This window comes from Papio anubis, chromosome 3 (assembly GCF_008728515.1).
Source record: "Papio anubis isolate 15944 chromosome 3, Panubis1.0, whole genome shotgun sequence".
In the NCBI taxonomy this organism is placed as follows: Eukaryota; Metazoa; Chordata; class Mammalia; order Primates; family Cercopithecidae; genus Papio; species Papio anubis.
In genome coordinates this window covers 76,840,166-76,861,875 of record NC_044978.1, presented here as the reverse complement: position 1 = coordinate 76,861,875, position 21,710 = coordinate 76,840,166, and the positions used below count along the sequence as shown (strand labels likewise).

Here is a 21,710-nt window from a genome sequence, read left to right as displayed (position 1 = left end):
GGTAGTAAGTTATTTGACTATTATTGGTTTTACTCCATAAACATGCAGGTATTCTGATTGCTGACTTGTAATTATTTTATTAAATCTGATGTGAAGACAAAAAGAAGTAAATTAAGAAAGCAAGATGGAACTAAACTTGAAAATGTGTTTTGATTGTTAAAAAAAGTTAACGTTTTGTGTTTATAAAAAGTACTAGAAATAATTTATTCAGCAAATATTGGAATAGTATTAATATTGGAACTGTGTCTGGTGGGTGTTAGGGACATAGAAGTACAAAGACATATAAGGTCTCTGCTCTTTGCTTACCATTCTGGTGAGAGAGATAGACAATAATAAGTAAACATATATGTAAGAAAATCACAGGTCACAGTTAGAAAATGTACAAGATCATAGGAGAGAGAGTAACTGGGGGCCAATTGACTACTTCTCATAGGTCAGGAGAATCCTCTCTGAGGAGATACCTTGGCTAAAACTTAATTGTTTTAAGTTTTAATTGTCAACTTGGCTAAAACCTAATTGTTAAGCAGGAACCAGTCAAGTAAAAAAGCCTGTTGTGAAGCATGTTATCAGCAAAGGGTACAGCAAGTACAGAGTACCTGAGGTGAAAAAGAGTTTGTTATGTTCTGTGAATAAAAAGACCACTGGGAATGAAGCATCATGAGTGAGGGAGAAGAGTGGTATGAGATGATACTGGAGTGATCGTTAAGGGCTAGATGATGCAAGACCTTGTAGGCCAAGAATGAGTTTTATTTGATGTGTAATAGAAAGCTACTGACATTTTTTGTAAGCAAGGATGTACAGTCATATACACATTTTCAAAAGATTGCTTTAGTTGCTGTGTAGAGAATGGATTGTAAGAAGGCAAGAGTGGATGTATAGTATTCCCAGTGGAATATAGTGTGCCTTGGGTTTACAATGGCCTTGAAAAGGCAGAGCAGATTTTAGAGGTAGAATCATCAGGATTTTCTGGGGGGTTGGATATAAGACTAAAGAAAGGGGTAGAATCAGATACTACTGTAGGGTAACACATCTGGCATGGTGCCGTGGCTACCTTGCTCACTCCACATAGTCCACGTAGGCAGAACTCAACCACAGTCTGACACAGGTCTTGGTAGAAAAAGGTCGTGATCCTCTCTGGATCCTCCATGGCAAGATAGGCCATCATAAAGGAGCTGTCAAAGGGCCATTTATCTTGCAAAATACCTCCCTATCTTGCAAAAGGCTGCTATGAGGCAATTTCTCATCCAACTGGTTTCCAGTGACCTCACTCTCATTCAGGTACAGATACCGACTATAAAAATGTTTAGCTATAGCTCAGAGTTGGCTCCTCAACAACAGAGCTATTTCTACTTGTCATCTGTCATCTTGTCCCCTTGGTTCAGTGTCATCCAGGGACGTCCCTAAGGACCAGGCATACAGGGAGCTGACTCCATGCTGATGCTGGTTTTGCTGTCTCTGTAAATAATAAACTGTCTCAATCTATTTGGACTTATTGTCTCCCTGCTGGTCAAATCTATAGATGTCTGACAGCCAGCCTAGCAGCTGCAAGTGCCCTTTACTGTAACTTCTTGGTTCTGATTTGACTTAGTAAGTGTAATGGGAGGAACAGGTTTGGGAAAGTGGGGAAAATGAAAGAGTTCTATTCGAAAAGTTAACTTTGAGGTGTTTATAAGATATTTGGATGAAGATGTCAAGTTGGTGATGGGATATATGTCTGCAGCCCAAGAAAGAGGTCTAGGTTCAAGTTTGGGAGTCAGTAGGAAAATGGTATTTTAAGTCATTAAACCAGCTGAGTTTACCCCAGGGGAGCACATAGAGGAGAAGCCCAACTAAGTGTTGACATTTAGAAGTTGGGGGTAGTGAAACAGCCAAAAGAAACAGATACAGGAGAAATGCAGGAACCAGAGAATAGTGTCACAGGAGCCAGGAAATCAGAGGGCTCAACAATAGCAAATGCTTTGAAAAGAGGTCCGCTGCTTTAGTTGCATTTGGGGACAGTTACACAAATGAAGGGATGGAAACTGGGGAGTTGGGGATGAGGAATAAAGAACAGCTAATGCAGACAACTTGAAAAGAGCAGAGAAATGGGGTAGCTGGAAGGGGATGTGGAGTTATAGAAGGGTTTTTATTTAAGATACTAGTTTTAGAGTAGGTAGATAGGCAGATATGAACAGGGCAGGACAGGGCCACAAAGAATGTCAGGGCTGGTGACAGGGAGGGGAAAATCTAACGGGAGACATCTTGGGCTCATGGGCAACAACTTCCCAATAAGAATTTAAGATGACAGAGTTTGGCCTTCCTCTGGGGGCATGTCCAGGCATGTGCAGTAAGGGGCAAAATGACGGAGTTTGACGAATATATGACCTTCCCACGGGGCTTGGCAGGGGGACGCTAGCCCAGTAAGGGAAAATTGCCCTAAGAGAGCATGTGCATAACTTCAACCACCAAAAGGCCCTCCCAGATACTGGCAAACCACTGCACATACAGGGAGGGGAAGAGACAGGGAGAGAAAATAGGAAATAATAAACCTCTAAGAGCCTTAAGACGAAGGTCAGGCTGGGTACTCAATCTTTTGACATCCCCCTTGGTTCCATCCAAGTGTACTTTTTTTGGCTTCAATAAACTCTTGTTTCTGCCTTAAATATACTTCTGTCTCTTGGCTGAATTCTTTCCCCCAAGAAGACAAATATCAAGGACTATGGAGCCTGCCCATACTCACCACTGGTAACACTAGAACTTTTGAAATGATGTATTTTGGGATTATGCCTGCTTTTTTTTTTCAATAGAGAAATATATTTTTCTAGCAGAGGCCAGAGGTTTCATTTAACTATGTAAACATGTCCTAATCATAATTTCTTGAGAATACAGACATCTAAAAAAGATTTTTATTAAACATATAGTGTTTTCCCATCTTCATTTATTTGGTATTTCTGGCTAATTATCTGACAGTAAAGGAGTTTACAAAAGAAATCTGAGATTCCACATTGAAATCCTAAATGTAAAACAACAACAACAAAAAGGAGAGAAACAGAATCCCTGCATCTGATTCTTGAATCCTTCCGAAATATTAAAGGTGAAAATGAAATTAAATTTGGAAAATGATATTAAAATAAATTGTATGAGTATTATTATTTCAAATTTAAAGATTTTTTTTTTCCTCCTACCCAGATAATGTCCTCTGTAGTTCAGAAATCTTATATGAGACCATTAAAAATGAGGGCCTAACTCTGCCCCGTGCTACTCAGAGGAACACATACTGTGTGTAAATGCTGTGGTAAGGAGACTACATACTGTATCTCAGTTGATATTCACAGAGACCCTATGAAGGAAGCACTACTTAATCCTTGTTTTTCAAAAGAGGAATCTGAGTTATGTCAAATTACAGGAATGGTTGATAAACCCAAGCAGTATGACTCAGAGCCCACACTCAACACTGTACAATTCTTTCCGGTAGAAATTAGGTCAGTATTGTTTTGAGAGTTTTGGGGGCTTCAGGGGATTTTTTTGCTTAGCTATTAAAAAGAATGTGTCTAACCTGGGTGGGGGCAGTGGCTCATGCCTGTAATCCCAGCATTTGGGAGGCTGAGGTGGGCGGATCACCTGAGGTCGGGAGTTCAAGACCAGCCTGACCAACATGGAGAAACCCCGTCTCTACTAAAAATACAAAATTAGCTGGGCGTGGTGGAGCATGCCTGTAATCCCAGCTCCTCGGGAGGCTGAGGCAGGAGAATTGCTTGAACCTGGGAGGCGGAGGTTGCAGTGAGCCGAGATTGTACCATTGCACTCCAGCCTGGGCAACAAGAGTGAAACTCTGACTCAAAAAAAAAAAAAAAAAAAAAAAAGAATGTGTCTAACCTAACTTTGATTTAAAAACTTTCAAGATGCCGAAAGTGGTATTATTATAAAAAGGCACTCTGAACTAAGGGGAAATTTCATTGCCACACCTTATTGTGACTGTCTAACCTCAGAAGTTTTGTTTTGAAATGTCACTGTTGAGTTAGCTCAATTGATTGTTCATAGTCACAGTTACAGATTGAACTTATTGTTCTACTATTTTTCCCCCTTCTGACTACTGCACTTGAGTAGTCTGAAAAAAAAAAGAAGTTACTGTCTTGATTTGGGCCTTTCAAGCAGTTATTTCACTGATGCCACTAAGCAGGGCCAAACTGGCTCATCTCTAGTCCCTTGGTAGCCTTCCATCAGCAACAAAATTATGAAACCAGCAACAAAGCTGAAACTACTGCCATCCCAGTTTCTTCACCAGTGCTCCCAGCCCTAAGTTCATTGCTTAAGAGGTAAAGGACAAATAAGTATTTTCATGCAGGTTGAATAGGTTGGATCTGAGGACAACTCATACCAACTAGAAGCCCATTAAATTCCACCCACACTTTCCATAGGGCTCATCTTGGTCACCACCCGAAATGGAAACTCTGATAGTTTCGATCATGGTCCACATAGTAAAATAATAACAATACCTGTTATCTTAACATAATAATATAAGGAATTAAACAAGTGTTAGAGAATTGGGAACATAAAAAGAGCCAGGAGGTATATGGAACCATCTACCACATATACACACACACAAGGTTAATAATAGTTCTCTTCTGGTAGTAAGATTATGGCTAATTTTTCTACAAGGCATATATATTTATTTACATATATAAAAATGTTTTAATGTAAAAACACATACCTAATCCCACCTCCATTAAAACAAATATTGCTACTCATGTTAGAGTCTAACAGTAATACTTTTTACTTTTAAGTCAGTTACTGCATTAGATAGTAGGAACAGAATTCTCTAGAAAATGGTTATATAACCATATGACATATGAGATTTAACCACTGGAGTCGCAGGTTCAAGAAAAGACTGCCAATGATTCTAACACTGGCACCATTCATACACCTCTTTACCTAAAGAGCCCCAGAAAAATCACTTTCCAGAGACAAAGAAGTCCTTAAGGTGTATATGGAAGGTTTCACATCTTAGCTGCAGTACCTTGTGTCAAACACTAATAGTTTTGTTTGCCCCACCCCCACCCCGTGACCATTTTTTTGAGAAAAAGTTGTATCTATCCACATGATCACTGACCAGAGCAGCCATTATATAACGTGACTGCATTACCTGAGACAAGCTGATTGGTGAAGGGGTGGGCACCTGACCCAAGCTGACCCTTCCCTGGAAATGAAATCAAGAGATCAGGTCTCTTTGGGGGGATCAATAACGTGTAAACCTCGGGAGCTACAGGTGGCCATGGAGCCAGTACGCATCGAGGGTCAGAACCAGCGCATTCAATCCCACCTGAGGTCTGCTGCATTCCTTCCTCGGTTCTGCGAAATATGGCAGCTTTCCTCTAACAACCCCGCTTTGGGGTTGGGTAGCTCTGGCAGAGATGCTAACTTTGTAATCAAAACAATTCTAATACTAACCAATTGCTCTTTTATTATAAAGCATTCATTATTATTTACTACTGGAGTTGGGCTATGGCAAGTGTTTCTATTCTTTGGAGAACAACGATAAATAAACTTTTAGCAACCCATTCTCTCCTTTGCCAATCTTTTAAGAAAAAAAAATAGAAAAAAATTTTAATATTTCTCAAGTTGAACAAAACCCTTTCCAAGATTTACATTAGCAGAAATCATTATTCTGTATGAGCATGAGATTTTTCTGGCCCTAAATATTACTTAACACATTGTTTGGGTTCAATAACAATAATACATGAATCCCTTAATATTAAATTTATAGCTTAGAAACACATTCATCAGCCTCAAAGACAAGAAACAGAGGTGAAAGTCTTCTGAAATAGTCAAAATGTGACAGTATGCACACATTAAAGGATATACACTTCACTCATAGAAAGCCTTTACCATGAGACTACACACTGTAAGCAATTCAAACAAGCTGGGTGATCTGGCTGTAAATCCACATCAGACAGGAAGCTAAAATCCTAGAAGGAATCAATAGTAGGTAACCTTATATTAAGAGGAGTATATTGGTTTTCTATCTGCTGCTATAACAAATTACTGTGATTTCGTGGCTTACAACCAACACAAATTTATCATCATAAAGTTTTGTAGGTTAACAAGTCAAATATATCTCACTGGACCAAAATCAGGGTGTCCACAAGACTTTGTTCCTTTCTGGATCTTTGTCTTTTCCGGCTTCCAGATGTCCAATGCACACTTTCCAGCTTCAAGAGACTGTCCACATTCCTTGGCTCATGACCTCCTTCTTTCCAGCGACAGCAGGTCAAGTCCGTCTCACACCTCATCACTCTGACATCCTGATCTGCCTCTCTTCCACTCTTAAGGATCTGGTGATCAATTGGGCACACCCAGATAATCCAGCATAATCTATTTTAATTCCATCTGCAGCCTTCATTCCCCTTTGCCATGTAACAGCACAGTTACAAGTTCTGGAGACTAGCACATGAACATCTGGACATCTTTGGATGGGCCATTACTCTGGGCATCACAGGGAATAAGGAGGAAAACTAGACACACGAACTCAGTCATTCAGGCCACTTTGTACAGCACAAATATTTCACTCTACTGGAATAGTCCCAGGGCTGGGGAGTCGGGGTTAGGGTGCTGGACATCACACACTATTGCCCAGGAATAGACTGATGATCTGAATCAAGATGAGGTTTAAAGCCTCTTTTGGTAAGAGGCTGGAGGGTTCACAAAAGCATTTTTAAAAGGCTGTTACAAAAACATGGACCTCTCACTACAGGAAATTTCATTTATCTGGAAAATTGTACAGCGAGCCTCACTACCTGGCAATGCTATAATTTAACTTAACTGAACGGTTACCTCATCTACTTAACATTCACTAGCTACCTTAGTTAAGATAAGTTGAATAAGTATCTTAAATTTAAAAATGTTATTTAAGAACTGAAAAAGACTTTTTTGAAGTTAACACTAGGAATATTTAAGCGTTAATTACAAACATTCACATATATTTATCTATGTAAAGTGGCCCAAGAACAGTTTTTTCCCTTATTTAGAAAAAAATTCAAAGAAAATGATTAATTAAACTTTGACTTTATTATGTACATGGATACTATTAAAAAGGTGAATTCGTGAAATTTTAAAATTGTATATAACATATAAAAGTCAAACTTCTAATTTGGTAAGTAAATAATCCTAAACTTAACACAGTGGTTCTTTAAAATGTTTAAATATTTGTCTTAGATGCTGAATATAGACAAAGAGAACTGGCATCTTAGGAGTAAACACACTATAATTCTGTAAAAAGAAATCATAGAAAAGCAAGGTAGTATTTCTCAAGTAAGTCCTTCCATACTAAAACCACAGTGACGCACAGACACTAGCCTAGAACATATTCCAGTACTGCAAGTACTGACACGCTGCAAACACCAGTAACAACCTGTCTGGAGCCTTGACCTTAAAAACAAATGGCTGCTGTGAAATGATGTGACCAAACCAAGAGATGATTCCTTACAAAAACAAGGCAAAACATAAGATGAAAATCAAGCAGAAGAAGAAAATAATATAACCTTATTTTGGGAACACTACTTCATCTCAAAGGATACTTTTTGTATATTAATCCTCACAGATGAGCACTTAAAATAATTTTGTGTAGATCCAGGAATACAACAGGTGACTAAGTTAATGACTAACACAATTTACAGACTTCAAAATGATAACACTGAATTCCAAATTTCACAGCATAACAGATGACTATAATATACTACCCTAATAAACTCTTAATAAGTAGTGTCTATACAGCATCTACAGAGCTTTTCATCCTTCATATTTCTCCTCTTAGACTTTCTGTGTTCATGACTCATTTTCATCCATTTCTGTCGGAGAACTGCTTTGGGAGGAGCAGAGCGAATAAGTGCCATACTCAGGTATGGGCCTGTGTGGTGGCCAGTTGTTTTCTTCCAAGAGTGATCTTGGAGATAAAATAAATTGAGTCTCAAAAAATTCCAAAGACTCGCCATCTTCCTTCTCCATCAGAAACTGATACTCTCCGAATCTGACCATGCACCTGTACGGCAGGTCCATTTTATTTAGGTAGCCCAGCTCTCTACTGTCCACGATCAGATTGGTCTTTTTACTCATATTTTTTATTTCAAAGGAGAGAACTGAGCTGTTGAATTTTTTAAACAGCTGCAGAGAAAACTGAACTCGGGAAACCTGTTTGTCCTGAAAAGTATAACGACAGATGTTGGAATTTCGGCCAAATTTCACCACTTCGCTGGAAGGGAGTTTCTCTCTGTTAAAAAACCTTATTGACTGAAACATTCCACATTGCAACTGGCCAGGATGGTAAACCGTCATCTGGAGACAAGTTACTGTCTCTTCTGTGTCAGCGTCTTCAAAACTGCTCATGATGTGCACAAGGCCCACCTGCAATAATTAAATTACCATGTTAGTTTCTGCTTATGCTTGAGGCATTCAGAGCTTTGATTCTAACGTTTTGATGAATATCAACTGATAGGCAATTTATTTGGACTAAGAAAACGATACATAGACAATACTTTCAGTGAACTAGTAGATATGTGAAATCTTATACCAAGCCCTATAAAATTGCTACACTAGCTTTTCCTATCTTTTTCATTTCTAGTTTGACTATAAGACCACACATAAAATGCAGACAATAACAAAGAATGATTTTTGATAATAAATTGAGTTGAGGGAAGCATAAAGAAACCTCAGTTCCTCTTTCACCTAAATAGAGTCACTTGAGCCCAGAGAAAATATGACAGGTGTACTTTAAAAACAAAATCAGGAAATAAAAAATCCCTTTGGTTTGAATACCTTCAGAGGATATATACATAAAGAAAACTTACAGTTTATTAACTGGATTATAATTAAATATACTATGAATTATGAAACCTGGTTAAATAAACTTAATAGTTATAAACAAATAATTGCAACATTTATCCTTTACATCCTCACTTTGATTTCTAACAGGTAAATGATTAAAAATAGTAAATGCTTTAAATGGTTATTTTATTCTATAATTTCAAATTTCAGACATTACTTTTAAGAATATAAGTCTTGCCGGGCGCGGTGGCTCAAGCCTGTAATCCCAGCACTTTGGGAGGCCGAGACGGGCGGATCACGAGGTCAGGAGATCAAGACCATCCTGGCTAACACGGTGAAACCCCGTCTCTACTAAAAAATACAAAAAAACTAGCCGGGCGAGGTGGCAGGCGCCTGTAGTCCCAGCTACTCGGGAGGCTGAGGCAGGAGAATGGCGTAAACTCGGGCGGCGGAGCTTGCAGTGAGCTGAGATCTGGCCACTGCACTCCAGCTTGGGCGACAGAGCGAGACTCCGTCTCAAAAAAAAAAAAAAAAAGAATATAAGTCTCCATTAGTTGGTTTTAATTATCACAGCCTGCACTGGTATCAGAATTATTTATTTTTGTCAGTGGTACTCAATGACTGGATGGACAAACTGTCATTAACTACAAATAGCACAATTTAACTGTTGTTAACCACATCCCTTGAGAGCCGATGGCCCGAGGTGCCCTCCACCTACACTTCACTTCATATGTCTTTGATAATTAGTACAGTACTTAAAAGCAGTATAACGGGACGGCAGAAATAGCTACTAAAAGTTTTGTGAAGTTACTTCAACACAGAATAGCCATTTTAAAACTAATTTAATTTTTTAAAAGTACATGCACATGATTTTAAAATTCAAACACTAACAACGGATTTAAAAAACAAGTATTTCTCCCCCATCTGAATTCTTTGTCTTTCTCTCCTAGAGTACAACCACTGTAAAAGCTACTTTTTTCCTTACAGAAATTTTCTTTACACAACCAGCATAACTATGTGTGTACACTCTTACACACACACATACAAGCACATTTCTCCACAGAGAAAAAAGTTTCTTACACAAATAGAAACATGCTATATTTAGTTCTGAACCTTTCTTTGTTCTTCTTTTTTTTTTTTTTTTTTGTTTTTTTTTTTTTTGAGACAAGTCTCTGTCGCCCAGGCTGGAGTGCAATGGCATGATCTCAGCTCACTGCAAACTCCACCTCCCGGGTTCAAGCAATTCTCCTGCCTCAGCCTCCCGGGTAGCTGGGATTACAGAAATGCACCACCACACCCGGCTAATTTTTGTATTTTTAGTAGAGAGGGAGTTTCGCCATGTTGGCCAAGCTGCTCTCAAACTCCTGAGCTCAGGTGATTCACGATTCACCCACCTCACCCTCCCAAAAGTGCTGGGATTACAGGCATGAGCCACTGCGCCTGACCGATTTTTCAATTAATAATACATATGGGTGATAATTTTCCCATATCTACACGTACAAATATACCTCATTCTTTAACAGCTGCACAGAATTCTGTAACTGTAGCACAGCGATAAGTTACACTGGTACACAGAGAGATGCTGAGTGCCGCCTGCATTCCTTGGATGACTCTCAGTTGCTGCGGCTACCGGACACTGTCTGCTTATACTGATTTGGGGTTTGGAGATCATCAGTCTTAAGTAAGAATGATTTGTAGTTTTATTGTTTTTTGTTTGCCATCTATATTAGATGTTGGCATCGAAATTATGCTGGTTTGAAATATAAAAAACAAAAATCAGAATACTTTCCTTCCCTTTCTACCTTGCTGGCATTTACTTTTTTTTTTTTTTTTTTTTTTGGAGACAGCGTCTTGCTGTCCCTGGAGTGCAGTGGCGTGATCTTGGCTCACTGCAACCTCTGCCTCCCAGGTTCAAGTAATTCTCCTGCCTCAACCTCCCGAGTAGGTGGGACTACAAGCGTGCGCCACCACTCCCAGCTAATTTTTCATATTTTAGTAGAGATGGGGTTTCACCGTGATGCCCAGGCTGCTCTCGAACTCCTGAGCTTAGGCAATCCAGCCACCTCTGTCTCTCAAAGTGTTAGGATTACAGGCATGAGCCACCATTCTCAGTCCTGCTATTTACTTTTAAAATACAATCTTTCCTTCCGTTTTGCAAAGTTTTGCTGCTGGAAATCAAACTCTCAATTTATTCAGTTATCCAACAAACGACATAGGTAAGCAATATTTCTTTTCTATTGATTTGAAAATGCATCTTCAATTTTATTTTCATAATATATTTTTGAACATTATTGCATCATATTGCTCTACCCAAGCAGGCCACAGATGTCCAGCTATAAGCAGAAAAACTGAGAAAAATCCTCAAAGTCCTGTGCCGGGGTGGTAAAACTTACTATGAAACCAAAGTCAGCAAGAATTAACACACAATGGGTAGAACTGGTTAATCCATCTTACACTGTGATTTGAAGACACTGTAATTATGATAATAAAGTCTCATTATTCAGGAAGCAGACAGCATAAAAGAATAATTATAAGTCATGGAATGATGCATTAGCAGTCGACAAGAAAAGCATTTGCTATTAAGAAGAGCCTGAAAAGAAGCGTCAGAAATCTGTAAGTGATCTCCAGCTTTATTTACAATATGCTGCCATCAATCTAGTTCATTCTTGGACTTCAGGCAATAAGAATTGCAAAAGGAGAACTGGATTAACAACCATGGTGTATTCTGGATCTAAATAGTCTTTTGGTAATATCCAAATTTTGTTTTTGTATGCTCTACATAAGCTATTACTTTATAATTCAGTCTTCTGAGCAAATCCACCACAAGAAAAGCTTACCCCATATAGGTTCTCATACTCAGTCCCCAGGGCAGATATATTATCCACTGTTAGGGAGAAAAAAATGGCATTCTGGTTTATACATCAGTGGCTATGAGTGTCTTGGTATAGATCAATTCTCTGGATTTGATGAATCTCTGGGTTCACAATTGTGACTCCCTCCAACAAACACTGAGGCAGACTGCATTAGTGTCAAATATTTGCCACCCCATCCTTGCAGGCCTATCCCTACCAGTTCTGCCCCTTTAAAATGGTGATCTACTTCATTAACAACCATGTCAATGAAACATGAATGGAAGAGAAGCAGAAACTTACTTCTAATCAGAAGCTTAAAAGCCACTGTGTAGTTCCACCTTCCTGCTTTCTTTTGTCAAAACATCAGCAGTTCCCACAAGGAGCAGCTCAGTCTGGGTCCCAGAGGGAAGAGCCAAAGACAGATACATAAAGGACAGGTAATATTAGCAAAAAAATCAACCCTTCTTCCAATAAGCCACTGGAATTTTTGAGGTCATTTGTGACTGCACCATATCAGACCCTGAGCTGATGGATGCATTCACCTATCTTATGAAGGTGTAAAACCACAGCAAACTCTGACAGTGATATGGTTTGGCTGTGTCCCCACCCCAATCTCATCTTGAATTATAGCTCCCACGATTCCCACATGTTGGGGAAGGTACCTGATGGGAGGTAATTGAATCATGGGGGTGGTCTTTCCCATGCTGTTCTTGTGATAAGTCTCACGAGATCTGATGGTTTCATATGGGGGAGTTGCCCTGCACAAGCCCTCTCTTTGCCTGCTGCCATCCATGTAAGACATGACTTGCTCTTCCTTGCCTTCTGCCATGATTGTGAGGCCTCCCCAGCCATGCGGAACTGTGAGTCCATTAAATCTCTTTCCTGTATAAATTACCCAGTCTCAGGTATGTCTTTATTAGCAGTGTGAGAACAAACTAATACAGACAGGAATAAGGGCTATTACTTATTTCATGCCTTTCATATGCCAGGCAGACTGCTAAGTCCCTGACACACTGTAACCAAGTACATCCACTTTTCTAAGTCATAGTTTAATTTTTTAAATTATTTTCTCTTTTCCCCTTCCCCCTGTGCCCTGCTTCCTACATAGACCTTCAGAAATGCAAACGTAACCTTTCACTTCTCCTGACCAGACATTCCCTACAGGGCAAGTATATCTAACCATGACGACGTTGACTTTGATCTCTCCTGGATAGTTGGCAATTTGCAGACCAAAGCATGTCCCCACAGAACTCTCACTTCCAGGGGGTGCCCTCTGAACTCACACCTACTAGGAGGGCATGGTGAGAGTGTGCCTGCTTGGCCACTTATATAACTTATATTTCTGCCCAGGAAGGTGCCAACTCAACTGTCTGGTAAAACACAAGGGAAGCAGGGGACCCCCTGCTCTGGCTCACTTCCCACCCTACTTTATAAAAGTGTCCACTTTCTGCTCCAAAAGTGAAGCAGCACATTCTGGGTGTGGATAAAGGCAGGACGTTTTGTGCCCCCTTCCCCAAGCTAGCTTAGGAATTCACTTTTTTTTGTACCAGACCGCACTCTTGTTAATTGGACTCTGCATGCAGTGGGCCACTAATCTGCTTTTTGGTGACAACAGGTCATCTCATCTTCAAAATAACCCTGTGAATCACTGCTTCACTGATGAGGGAGCTGAATCTCAGAGGGTTTAAAAACTAGCCCAGATCACAAATCCAATGTCAAAGACAGAACTCAAACTCGAACGCATCCTCTCTTAACCATTACAAACACTGCCTGCCCGGTTACCAGTTACTTCACAAACCTTAGCAGTTAACATGTAGAGAAAGGGGACATAAAGGTGTGTGGGCTACAACCAGCAAGGCACCAAACAAGAATCTAATACTGGGGAGGAAAATAAGCCATTAGTGCTACCTCATAGGAGGAGCAGGCTCTGAAGCACCAGGTTACTGTGAATATCAGTTATCCTTAAGCCTGGGTGTATAATATTAACATGGACCTAGTACTCATCAGTAATTGTGGCGGGTTGTTTAGAGACCATGTTGATCTCTTACCTCAAGGAACTTAGAAATGAATCTATTTGTTTATCTCCAAAGCCACAAGGTCTCTCTACAAAGTGGCCTGAACACTCTGACATTTCAGAGTGGTCAGCAGAAAAACAGGAAAAGACAGAAGCTGACAACTAAAATAATATACTTAAAATTGTTAGATGTTTAAAAACCACGGGTGCACATTTGCTCAAAACAGCATTTTGAAATCTGTTAGTCATGTTATCAAAGAAACAGGGGAACAATGATTTTATATAGTGATAACAATGGTTACCTCTGGAGACAAAAACTGGGGGCCCGAGATAGGAAGGAGACTTACTCTCCACTGCACACTCTATACATTTGGAATTTTATACCATGTGCACTTCAATATCTATTCAAACACTTAACAAATATTTTCTTTACAACATCACCAACCCTCTGATGTTTATGGAATTGACAGTGGTTGGAGACTAGCAAAGTATCATTAAAGGGGTAAACTGTGATATCTGACATGGAAAACTTGTAAAACACTGATTAATATCTGACAAACAGTAATATCTGTGTTAACAAAGGAAATACAATAAATATAGAAATAAAAATAAGCACTGCCATTGGAAACTCTGTCTCTGAAAGCTGAATACGGAAGGCATGGAAGCTGCATTCTTGAGTGTCCAGCTCTTCTGTGCTGGACAACAGGATGTATATATACACTTACCTGGGAGGCTTAGACTTGGGAAGAGAAGGGTTAGATCGAGGGCAAGGCTTCTGACTCCTCTTTGGGGAAAGAAGAATGGATACGTGTAGAGGTGTTATGTGCAAAAACAGTACCTCCACCTCTACTACCCTCCCTGCAACACACACACACGTACACACACATACCCACACACACACACCCCCACACAAGGTCCTGCAAAGTCAGTGAAGAGATGTACTACCCTCACCTTGCCGAAGGGTGTTCGGCCTTAAAATGTCATAAACAAAAAGATATATAGAAATATTTTCGCTAAAAGGACCCAGGTGTCTAAGCGGTTTAACAGAAAGCTTGGCGCCCCTGGGTGGTCATGCATGCCAACAAGATTTCTCAGGCTTTAAGAAGTCTGTTTTTTAAAACAGGGTTGACTATGCTAATGGGGTCTGCTCTGGATGATGAAAATTTTTACTTTCATTTCCCCCCAGCCCCCTCTCCTCCCCAGTTCCCCCTGAATATATTCTCAAGAAAGAGTATGTCTTTGGGTGTTTGCAAGTAGGAAGTTTCAAGGCTTTTCTCCCTAATGAACAACGAACACTGAGCACACAGGAGGGGAACAGAAACTTGGAAGCAAAGGACCAAGTAATCCTCCTGCCTAACCCTGCTCAACAGGATCACCCTGAAGTGTGGCTCTGAAGATATTTGTGAACTCTGGCACAGCTGTTTGGCAGAATTAATACTAAAGCCACAGGTCTTGCTTGCAAAAACAAAGAATCAAAAAAAAAAAAAAAATGTGAAAACCAAACACAGCAGGAGGAAACCCTTAAGAAAGCTCGGTGTCTTTCAGACATAATATTTTCTTTATCCCACTCTACTTAATTGGCCTGACCCGGGGTACAGTCCCACTTCCCGGTGGCTGCGGACACCCGCAGTGAGGCTCAGTCTGTGGATTTTGGCTTCAGAGGATTTGAGAAATTCCACCTTTCAATCTGAAATCTGGGGAAAGTCCCAGAAAACAACGGATTACTATATTTATCTCATGAACCAGACTGAAACAAGAACTCAGGATAAGGACCAAGGACCTCGGCACTCCAGGGAGCCCAGGGCCCCTCAGAAAGGTCTCCGACAGCGTGGAGCCGACAGCGTAGGGCCGTGGCAGTTGGCAAGGGGGGCGTCGCGCACAACTGCTCTGGAGCCATACTGCATAAATGGCATTCGTTTTTGTTTTCTGATTAGAAAAACGTTGCAAAGAACACTAAAGTACAGAGAAAAAACACCCCCATCTCCAACGTTTCTTCATTTATGTAAATATTCTCATATTTTATAAAACAGGGAGGTGCCGTCTATAATTTTTGCAGGCTTTCCTTAGCATATGGTGAGCGTGTGCCAGCTGAGCCGGAGCGGCGGGGGATGACTTCCGATCCGAAACCCCGAAAATCTCCTGGACAAAGCTGCCGTCTCTGCGGGATAAACGGAAAAGGGCCAGTCCCCACCTCACCCCTAGCCCGCCGCCCCGCAAATACCTGGGGCTGGGGAGTGCGTGAACTCTCCTGAGTTGTTCGGCTCGCCTGGCTCAGAGCGAGGGGAATCGAGGAGACTGGGCGCAGGCTGGGGGAGGGCGCCCGGCCGCTGCTCCTCCGCGCGGGCAGGTGTGAGCCCCGGGATGCGGGGAACCGAGCCAGGGACCACGGACCGCGAGCCGCCGATCCTCCTGCGCGCGCGGCCTCCCCTCCCACTGGCTGGCAGAGCACGTCCTTTCGCGCGCCCGGGGCCTTTGTAAAGCCCGCAGCGAAGGCGCGGAGGTTTTCGGGCTCCGCCCTCCCCACTGGCGCTCCCGCCCCTTCCTTCCTTGGGAGGTGACCCGGCGGCTGGCGCCTTTCGCCGAAGCACCCAGCTCCCTGGCCGCCTCTCTGAGTGTGAAGAACCTAAGGGGAGTAGGTGTCAACAGAGGATATTCCTGGGCTCGGTGGCTCACATCTGTAATTCCAGCACGAGGTCAGGAGTTCGAGACCAATCTGGCCAAATGATGAAACTCCATCTCTACTAAAAATACAAAAATTAGCCAGGCTTGGTGGTGGGTGCCTGTAATCCCAACTACTTGGGAGGCTGAGGCAGGAGGATGGCTTGAATTGGGGAGGCAGAGGTTGCAGTGAGCCTGAGATGGCGCTGTTGCAGTGAGCCCAAGATGGCGCCACTGCACTCCAGTCTGGGCAACAGAGCGAGACTCTGTTTAAAAAAGAGAGAGAGAGAGAGAGGACAGACACTGTAGAGACCAGCGGTCCCCTTTGGAAACTGGTGTCACGGAAGACTTTTTCCACAGACTGGGGTGGGGACCACGGGAGATCATTTCAGGATGATTCAAGCCCATTTCATTTATTGTGCACTTTATTTCTATTATTATTGCATTGCAATATATAATGAGATAATTATACAACTCACCATAATGTAGAATCAGTGGAAGTCCTGAGCTTGTTTTCATGCAACTAGGCGCACACATTTGGGGGTGATGGGAGACAGTGACAGATCATCAGGCATTAGATTCTCATAAGAAGCCTGCAACCTAGATCCCTCCCATGTGCAGGGTTCCTGCTCCTATAAGAATCTAACGCCCCAGTGATCTGACAAGAAACAGAGCTCAGGCAGTAACACAGGTGATGGTTAACAGCTGTAAATACAGATGAAGCTTCGCTTGCTGGCCCAGAGCTCACCTCCTGCTTTGCCACTGGGTTCCTAACAGTCCATGGACCACTGCTGGTCCATGGCACAGAGGTTGGGGGCCCTTGCTGTAGAAGGAGAAAGAAGACTGAGGATAGATAGAGGAAGGAGGACAAAACTTGACCTGGCTGAGATCATAGTGGCCTACTTCTTCGCATGGGAAACCAAATTCTGATGATGGAAATGAGTGGAAGCCCCTTGTCTGTTCTGTCCTTGAGTTCAGGAGAGTTGCTTGTTTGTGGATCTGTTTCACTGGCAATAAAATGACATTGATGTCTGCCTGATGAAGAGGTTCTATGGGTGCGGTTAAGTTTTGAACTGTGTCAGGAGCTAGGTATAATTAAGTACAGTGACTGTGGAGAAAGAAGGGTGCATTTACAAGTGAGGCAGATTCCCGTAAGGGCTGCAATTTTGTTAATCATCAACATTTATTATTTCTTCTCTGGAAGAGACGGTCAGGGTACCTTCTCTCAGCTGGTGAACATGAGAGCAGATGGAAGATAAGATATACTATCTGATTATGTCAGTGAACTCATACAGTAGAACAGTATTATCAGAATTGGAGTTTCCAATCTCTAATTTGAAAACTGACAAAAGGCCCAGAAAATTTCTAAAAGCTTGAATAAAGCCAGAGCCCCAAAGAAATGTGACTATTTATTGCTGTACTTTCAATTTATTAAGTTTTCTGAAAATCACCAGGGGACATTTGCAAAAGAAGCAATTTTAAGTCACTCATATCTAAATTAGGCAAAGTAATTTGTAATATGGGCTTCATTATTGCTTCTGTTTGTATAAAACCATTAAAAATGATTATTTTTTTAATGAAGAGATTATTTTACAGTTTTACTATAGGTTTTACCTTTGTTATTTTTATTCAAGATCGAAGTTTAAACAAATAGAGCAATGATAGCTCTTCTAGAAAAACATGAACATCATTCTTTGATAATGAAAATGTCTTTACTGTTAAAGAAACACAGTAGGAATTTTAATTATGCAATGAAAGGTACTAGACGTTTCAGGAAGGGGTTTATACAAATATCCTCATCTCAGGCTATTACTTATCTTAAAACAAGCAAATTACTAAAGTCTGAAAGTACTTCAGCCAAAGTTACATCAGACTGAGGAAATGTAAGGCTTCCAGTATGTGCCACCATTACAAATATGCTGATGAGAACAGAGCAGCTGGAAATCACATTTGAGGCCCTCTTTTTGCAGTTTTTCTTTTTGAGAAGAAAAATCAAAAAACAAAAATATTTTTGTTTCAATGTGATTGGGTCATTTTGATAAATTCATTATCTGATTCTGACATAACCTTAAAGTGTGAAACTTTGTCTTGCACACAGAACTGCTCATAGGCTGCCAACATCTTTTAATTTAGACAGATGCAGTTAAACTCTCCTGTGAATTCAACAGGATTTTAAACTTGGTTAACCTCACTTGCTACAACCAAATGCCCTGAATGGTGTTGGGGTTATAGGAAGTAACATAAATGCTTTCAGGAAAAAATTACAAGAAACCCTTCAGGGAAATGACTATCCTAAAAGTTGGGCTAGGATTGTATTCAAAATAGAAGAAAACAGTAGGCATGTGTTATTGATACAGAAAGGAGGGATTTACTGTTTTAATTACCAATGACCCATCATTTAATTTGAAAATAACATAAAATGCCCATAATCCATTATGTTTCTATCCAGCTTTGAACAATTTGAAATTTCTAAATTGTATTAATGTTTAAAAAAAAAAGTAAAGATGTATCTTGGCTCTCCTATTCAACTGATGGCATGCCATCACTTCCTCTTATCATCGTCCCTCATCCCCATGACATGGGTCAATATAATTTCTAATTAAGTTACTTGGTTGTTTGGAAATACAAAGTTTTTCCGTGGCAAGAATCTTAAGAGTTTTAGATATTTTTGCTACCCCATAATTAAGATGATGTACATAAACGCCTACTGTATGTTATTTAAAATAAAAAATAAAAGCAGCTAATTTGTGGTAATACAATCACACCATGTAAAAAAAAAAAAAAAAAGAGGTGCATGTTTGTGTTACTTGCTGCTGAATGAATTATATGACCTTGCTTTCTGTCCAAGGCGTTCTAAGCACCTGAGACCCACGCTTGTCTCACTCTCCCGTCCAGCGCTGACGTTCAAATTCTGTGCAGTTCAGCTCAAGTGTGTCTCACCGGCTCATGGTGGATGCTCTCTGCTAACACGTGAAAACATTTAGAATCACCTGAGATAGCTGACCTAAATCGTTTTCCACTAGTTCCAAAATGAGGGACAGGCAGCAGCCCAAATCTCTTCCTCTTCCCTGTTCTTGAAATCAAGTAACCACAATTAAAATGAACAAGTTAAAGCCGAGCCCGGTGGCTCACGCCTGTAATCCCAGCACTTTGGGAGGCCGAGGCAGGCAGACCACTTGAGGCCAGGAGTTTCAGGCCAGTCGGGCCAACCTGGTGAAACCCTGTCTCTACTAAAATGCAAAAATCAGCCATAAGTGGTGGCATGTGCCTGTAGTCCCAGCTACTCGGAAAGCTGAGACATGAGAATTGCTTGAACATGGGAGGTGGAGGTTGCAGTGAGCAGAGATCATGCCACTGCGCTCCAGCCTGGGCAACAGAGCGAGGCTCTGTCTGGAAAAAAAAAAAAAGAATAAATAAACAAAACGAATAATTTAAATCTATGTGTAAAGGATGCACTACTAAAGAAAACACAGAGTACAGAACAAAAATGCTAGCATTTGTGGAAAAACATAAATATGTGAGCTATCCAAGGAGATAGAATGGATAATGTTGGTTAATTCTGAGGAGAACATGGCTGACACAGGACAGAAGGCTGGAGTCAGGCAGAGAGTTCTCACTGTGTCCTTTTTCCAGCAGTTTGGCTTTTTGTAATTATCTTCATGTGCTACAGTTACACACACACACAGCTTTTTAAAGAAGAGTCAAGTAAGAGAAATTCCCCAAGAGACAGGTCTCAAGGCTTTAAAGCCTCAATATTTTTCATATGATGAAGGTTTACCGCAAAATTCAGGCTCTCAAGAAAACAGCCAGATGGTGAGGAGAAAAGTGGATCCCCTAAAGACAAGGCCCCTGGAGGATGCAGGGAGAGGAATGAGTCAGCCTGTTTGGGCCATCATTTCTGTCCCACCCTGGAGGCAGTTGTGGGAAAGGTGCTGTGGGAGGCAGAATTCCAAAATGGTTCCCTAGGTCTTCACCCCCTGGTACACACAGTCTGTATAATCTCCTCTTGAAAAGAGGCAGAACCTATAAATATGTTGTAATATCACTATCGTGATTAGGTTTATAATCAGTTATCTTTGAGTTAACAAAATGGGAGATGATCCAGCTGGGCTGGGCCTAATCAGGTGAGTGAGTGGTTTTGTTTTTGTTTTTTTCTTTTTTTGAGCCAGGGTCTCATTCTGTCGTCCAGGCTAGAGTGCAATGGTGCGATCTCGGTTCACGACAACCTTCACCTCCTGGGTTCAAGCGATTCTCCCACCTCAGCTGGAACTACAGGAGCATACTACCATGCCTGGCTAATTTTTTTATTTTTTTGGTAAAGATGGGGTTTCACTATGTTGGCCAGGCTGGTCTTGAACTCCTGATCTCAGGGGATCCTCCTGCCTTGGTGTCCCAAAGTACTGGGATTACAGGCGTGAGCCACCGCACCTGGCCTAATCAGGTGAGCTATTAAAGGTAAAAGGACTGCACCCTTCATGAAGTCAAAAACACATGTTCCTGCTGGCCTGGAAGGAGCAAATATCCATGCAGGAGCTGCCTATGAAGGCCACATGGCAAGGAAATTCCAGTGGCATTTAGGAGCTGAGAGTGGCCCAGTCAATAGCTAGCAAGAAAATGGGGGCCTCAGTGCTATAACTGCAATTCTGCCAAAAACCCAAATAAACCTTGAAGGACCCCAAGCCTCAGATAAGAACTGCAGCACTCAGTTATAAGTGGGCCGACTTCTGACTGACAGAAACCTTGAAATGATAAATGAGTGCTGTTTGGTTTTTTGTATATCATAGAACTTTTATTTTTCCTCTAAATTATTTAAAAACTTATATAACATCCATGCTTTAGTTATGATACCATTTATAATGTGTAAAATGCACCTTCGTTTATAAATATTTTACAGATAGTTTAATAAGTGCTGTTTTAAGCTGCTAACTTTGTAGTAACCTGTTATGCAGCAATTTAAAAAGCTAACATAGTTGCTTTTGTTAGAGGGTCCCGGTCAATTATGCGGGTCCTCAACTTATTCTGGCCTAAACCCCCCAGTCACTCGTTATGAGGGCTTGAGGCCATGTAGGCAAGCATGGGAGGAGTTGATCTGGGGGAGTACATTATTTCTACCTGTCATATACTCCCCTCAAACCGAGTAACTTGATTTTTTCCTTGTTGAATCTAAACTTTGTCAAATAGTACTCCTTGTCAGTGTAATTTTTAGTAAAAATCAACAAACAAAAAAAAACTCTCCCCTTCTTCAATGTTACATTTAAGTATTTATATTTTTATACTTCAAGTGTTAGTACTTTTCCCTTAACTTTTATTTTAGTTTAGTTTATTTTTCAAAACAGAGTCTCTCTCTGTCGCTCAGGCTGGAGTGCAGTGGCACAATCATGGCTTGCCGC

The 21,710-nt window shown here is 41.0% G+C and overlaps 1 protein-coding gene across 6 annotated transcripts in view; it reads right to left on the bottom strand.

The window, feature by feature from the left end:
* Positions 1-5,559: 5,559 nt before the first annotated feature.
* TIFA (TRAF interacting protein with forkhead associated domain) overlaps positions 5,560-21,710 on the bottom strand; it is a 30,615-nt gene continuing 14,464 nt past the window's right edge. For 3 of the 6 annotated variants that reach the window (XM_031664352.1, XM_031664350.1, XM_031664351.1), the window contains one exon: positions 5,560-8,376. In XM_031664352.1, the coding sequence (XP_031520212.1) occupies positions 7,801-8,358 (558 nt within the window). In that variant the 5' untranslated portion in view covers positions 8,359-8,376 and the 3' untranslated portion in view covers positions 5,560-7,800. Of the gene's footprint in view, positions 8,377-11,633; positions 12,448-14,387; positions 14,799-15,883; positions 16,147-21,710 lie in introns of those variants that run through there. The other 3 variants (XM_003899102.4, XM_021938730.2, XM_021938729.2) reach the window with 3 other exon arrangements.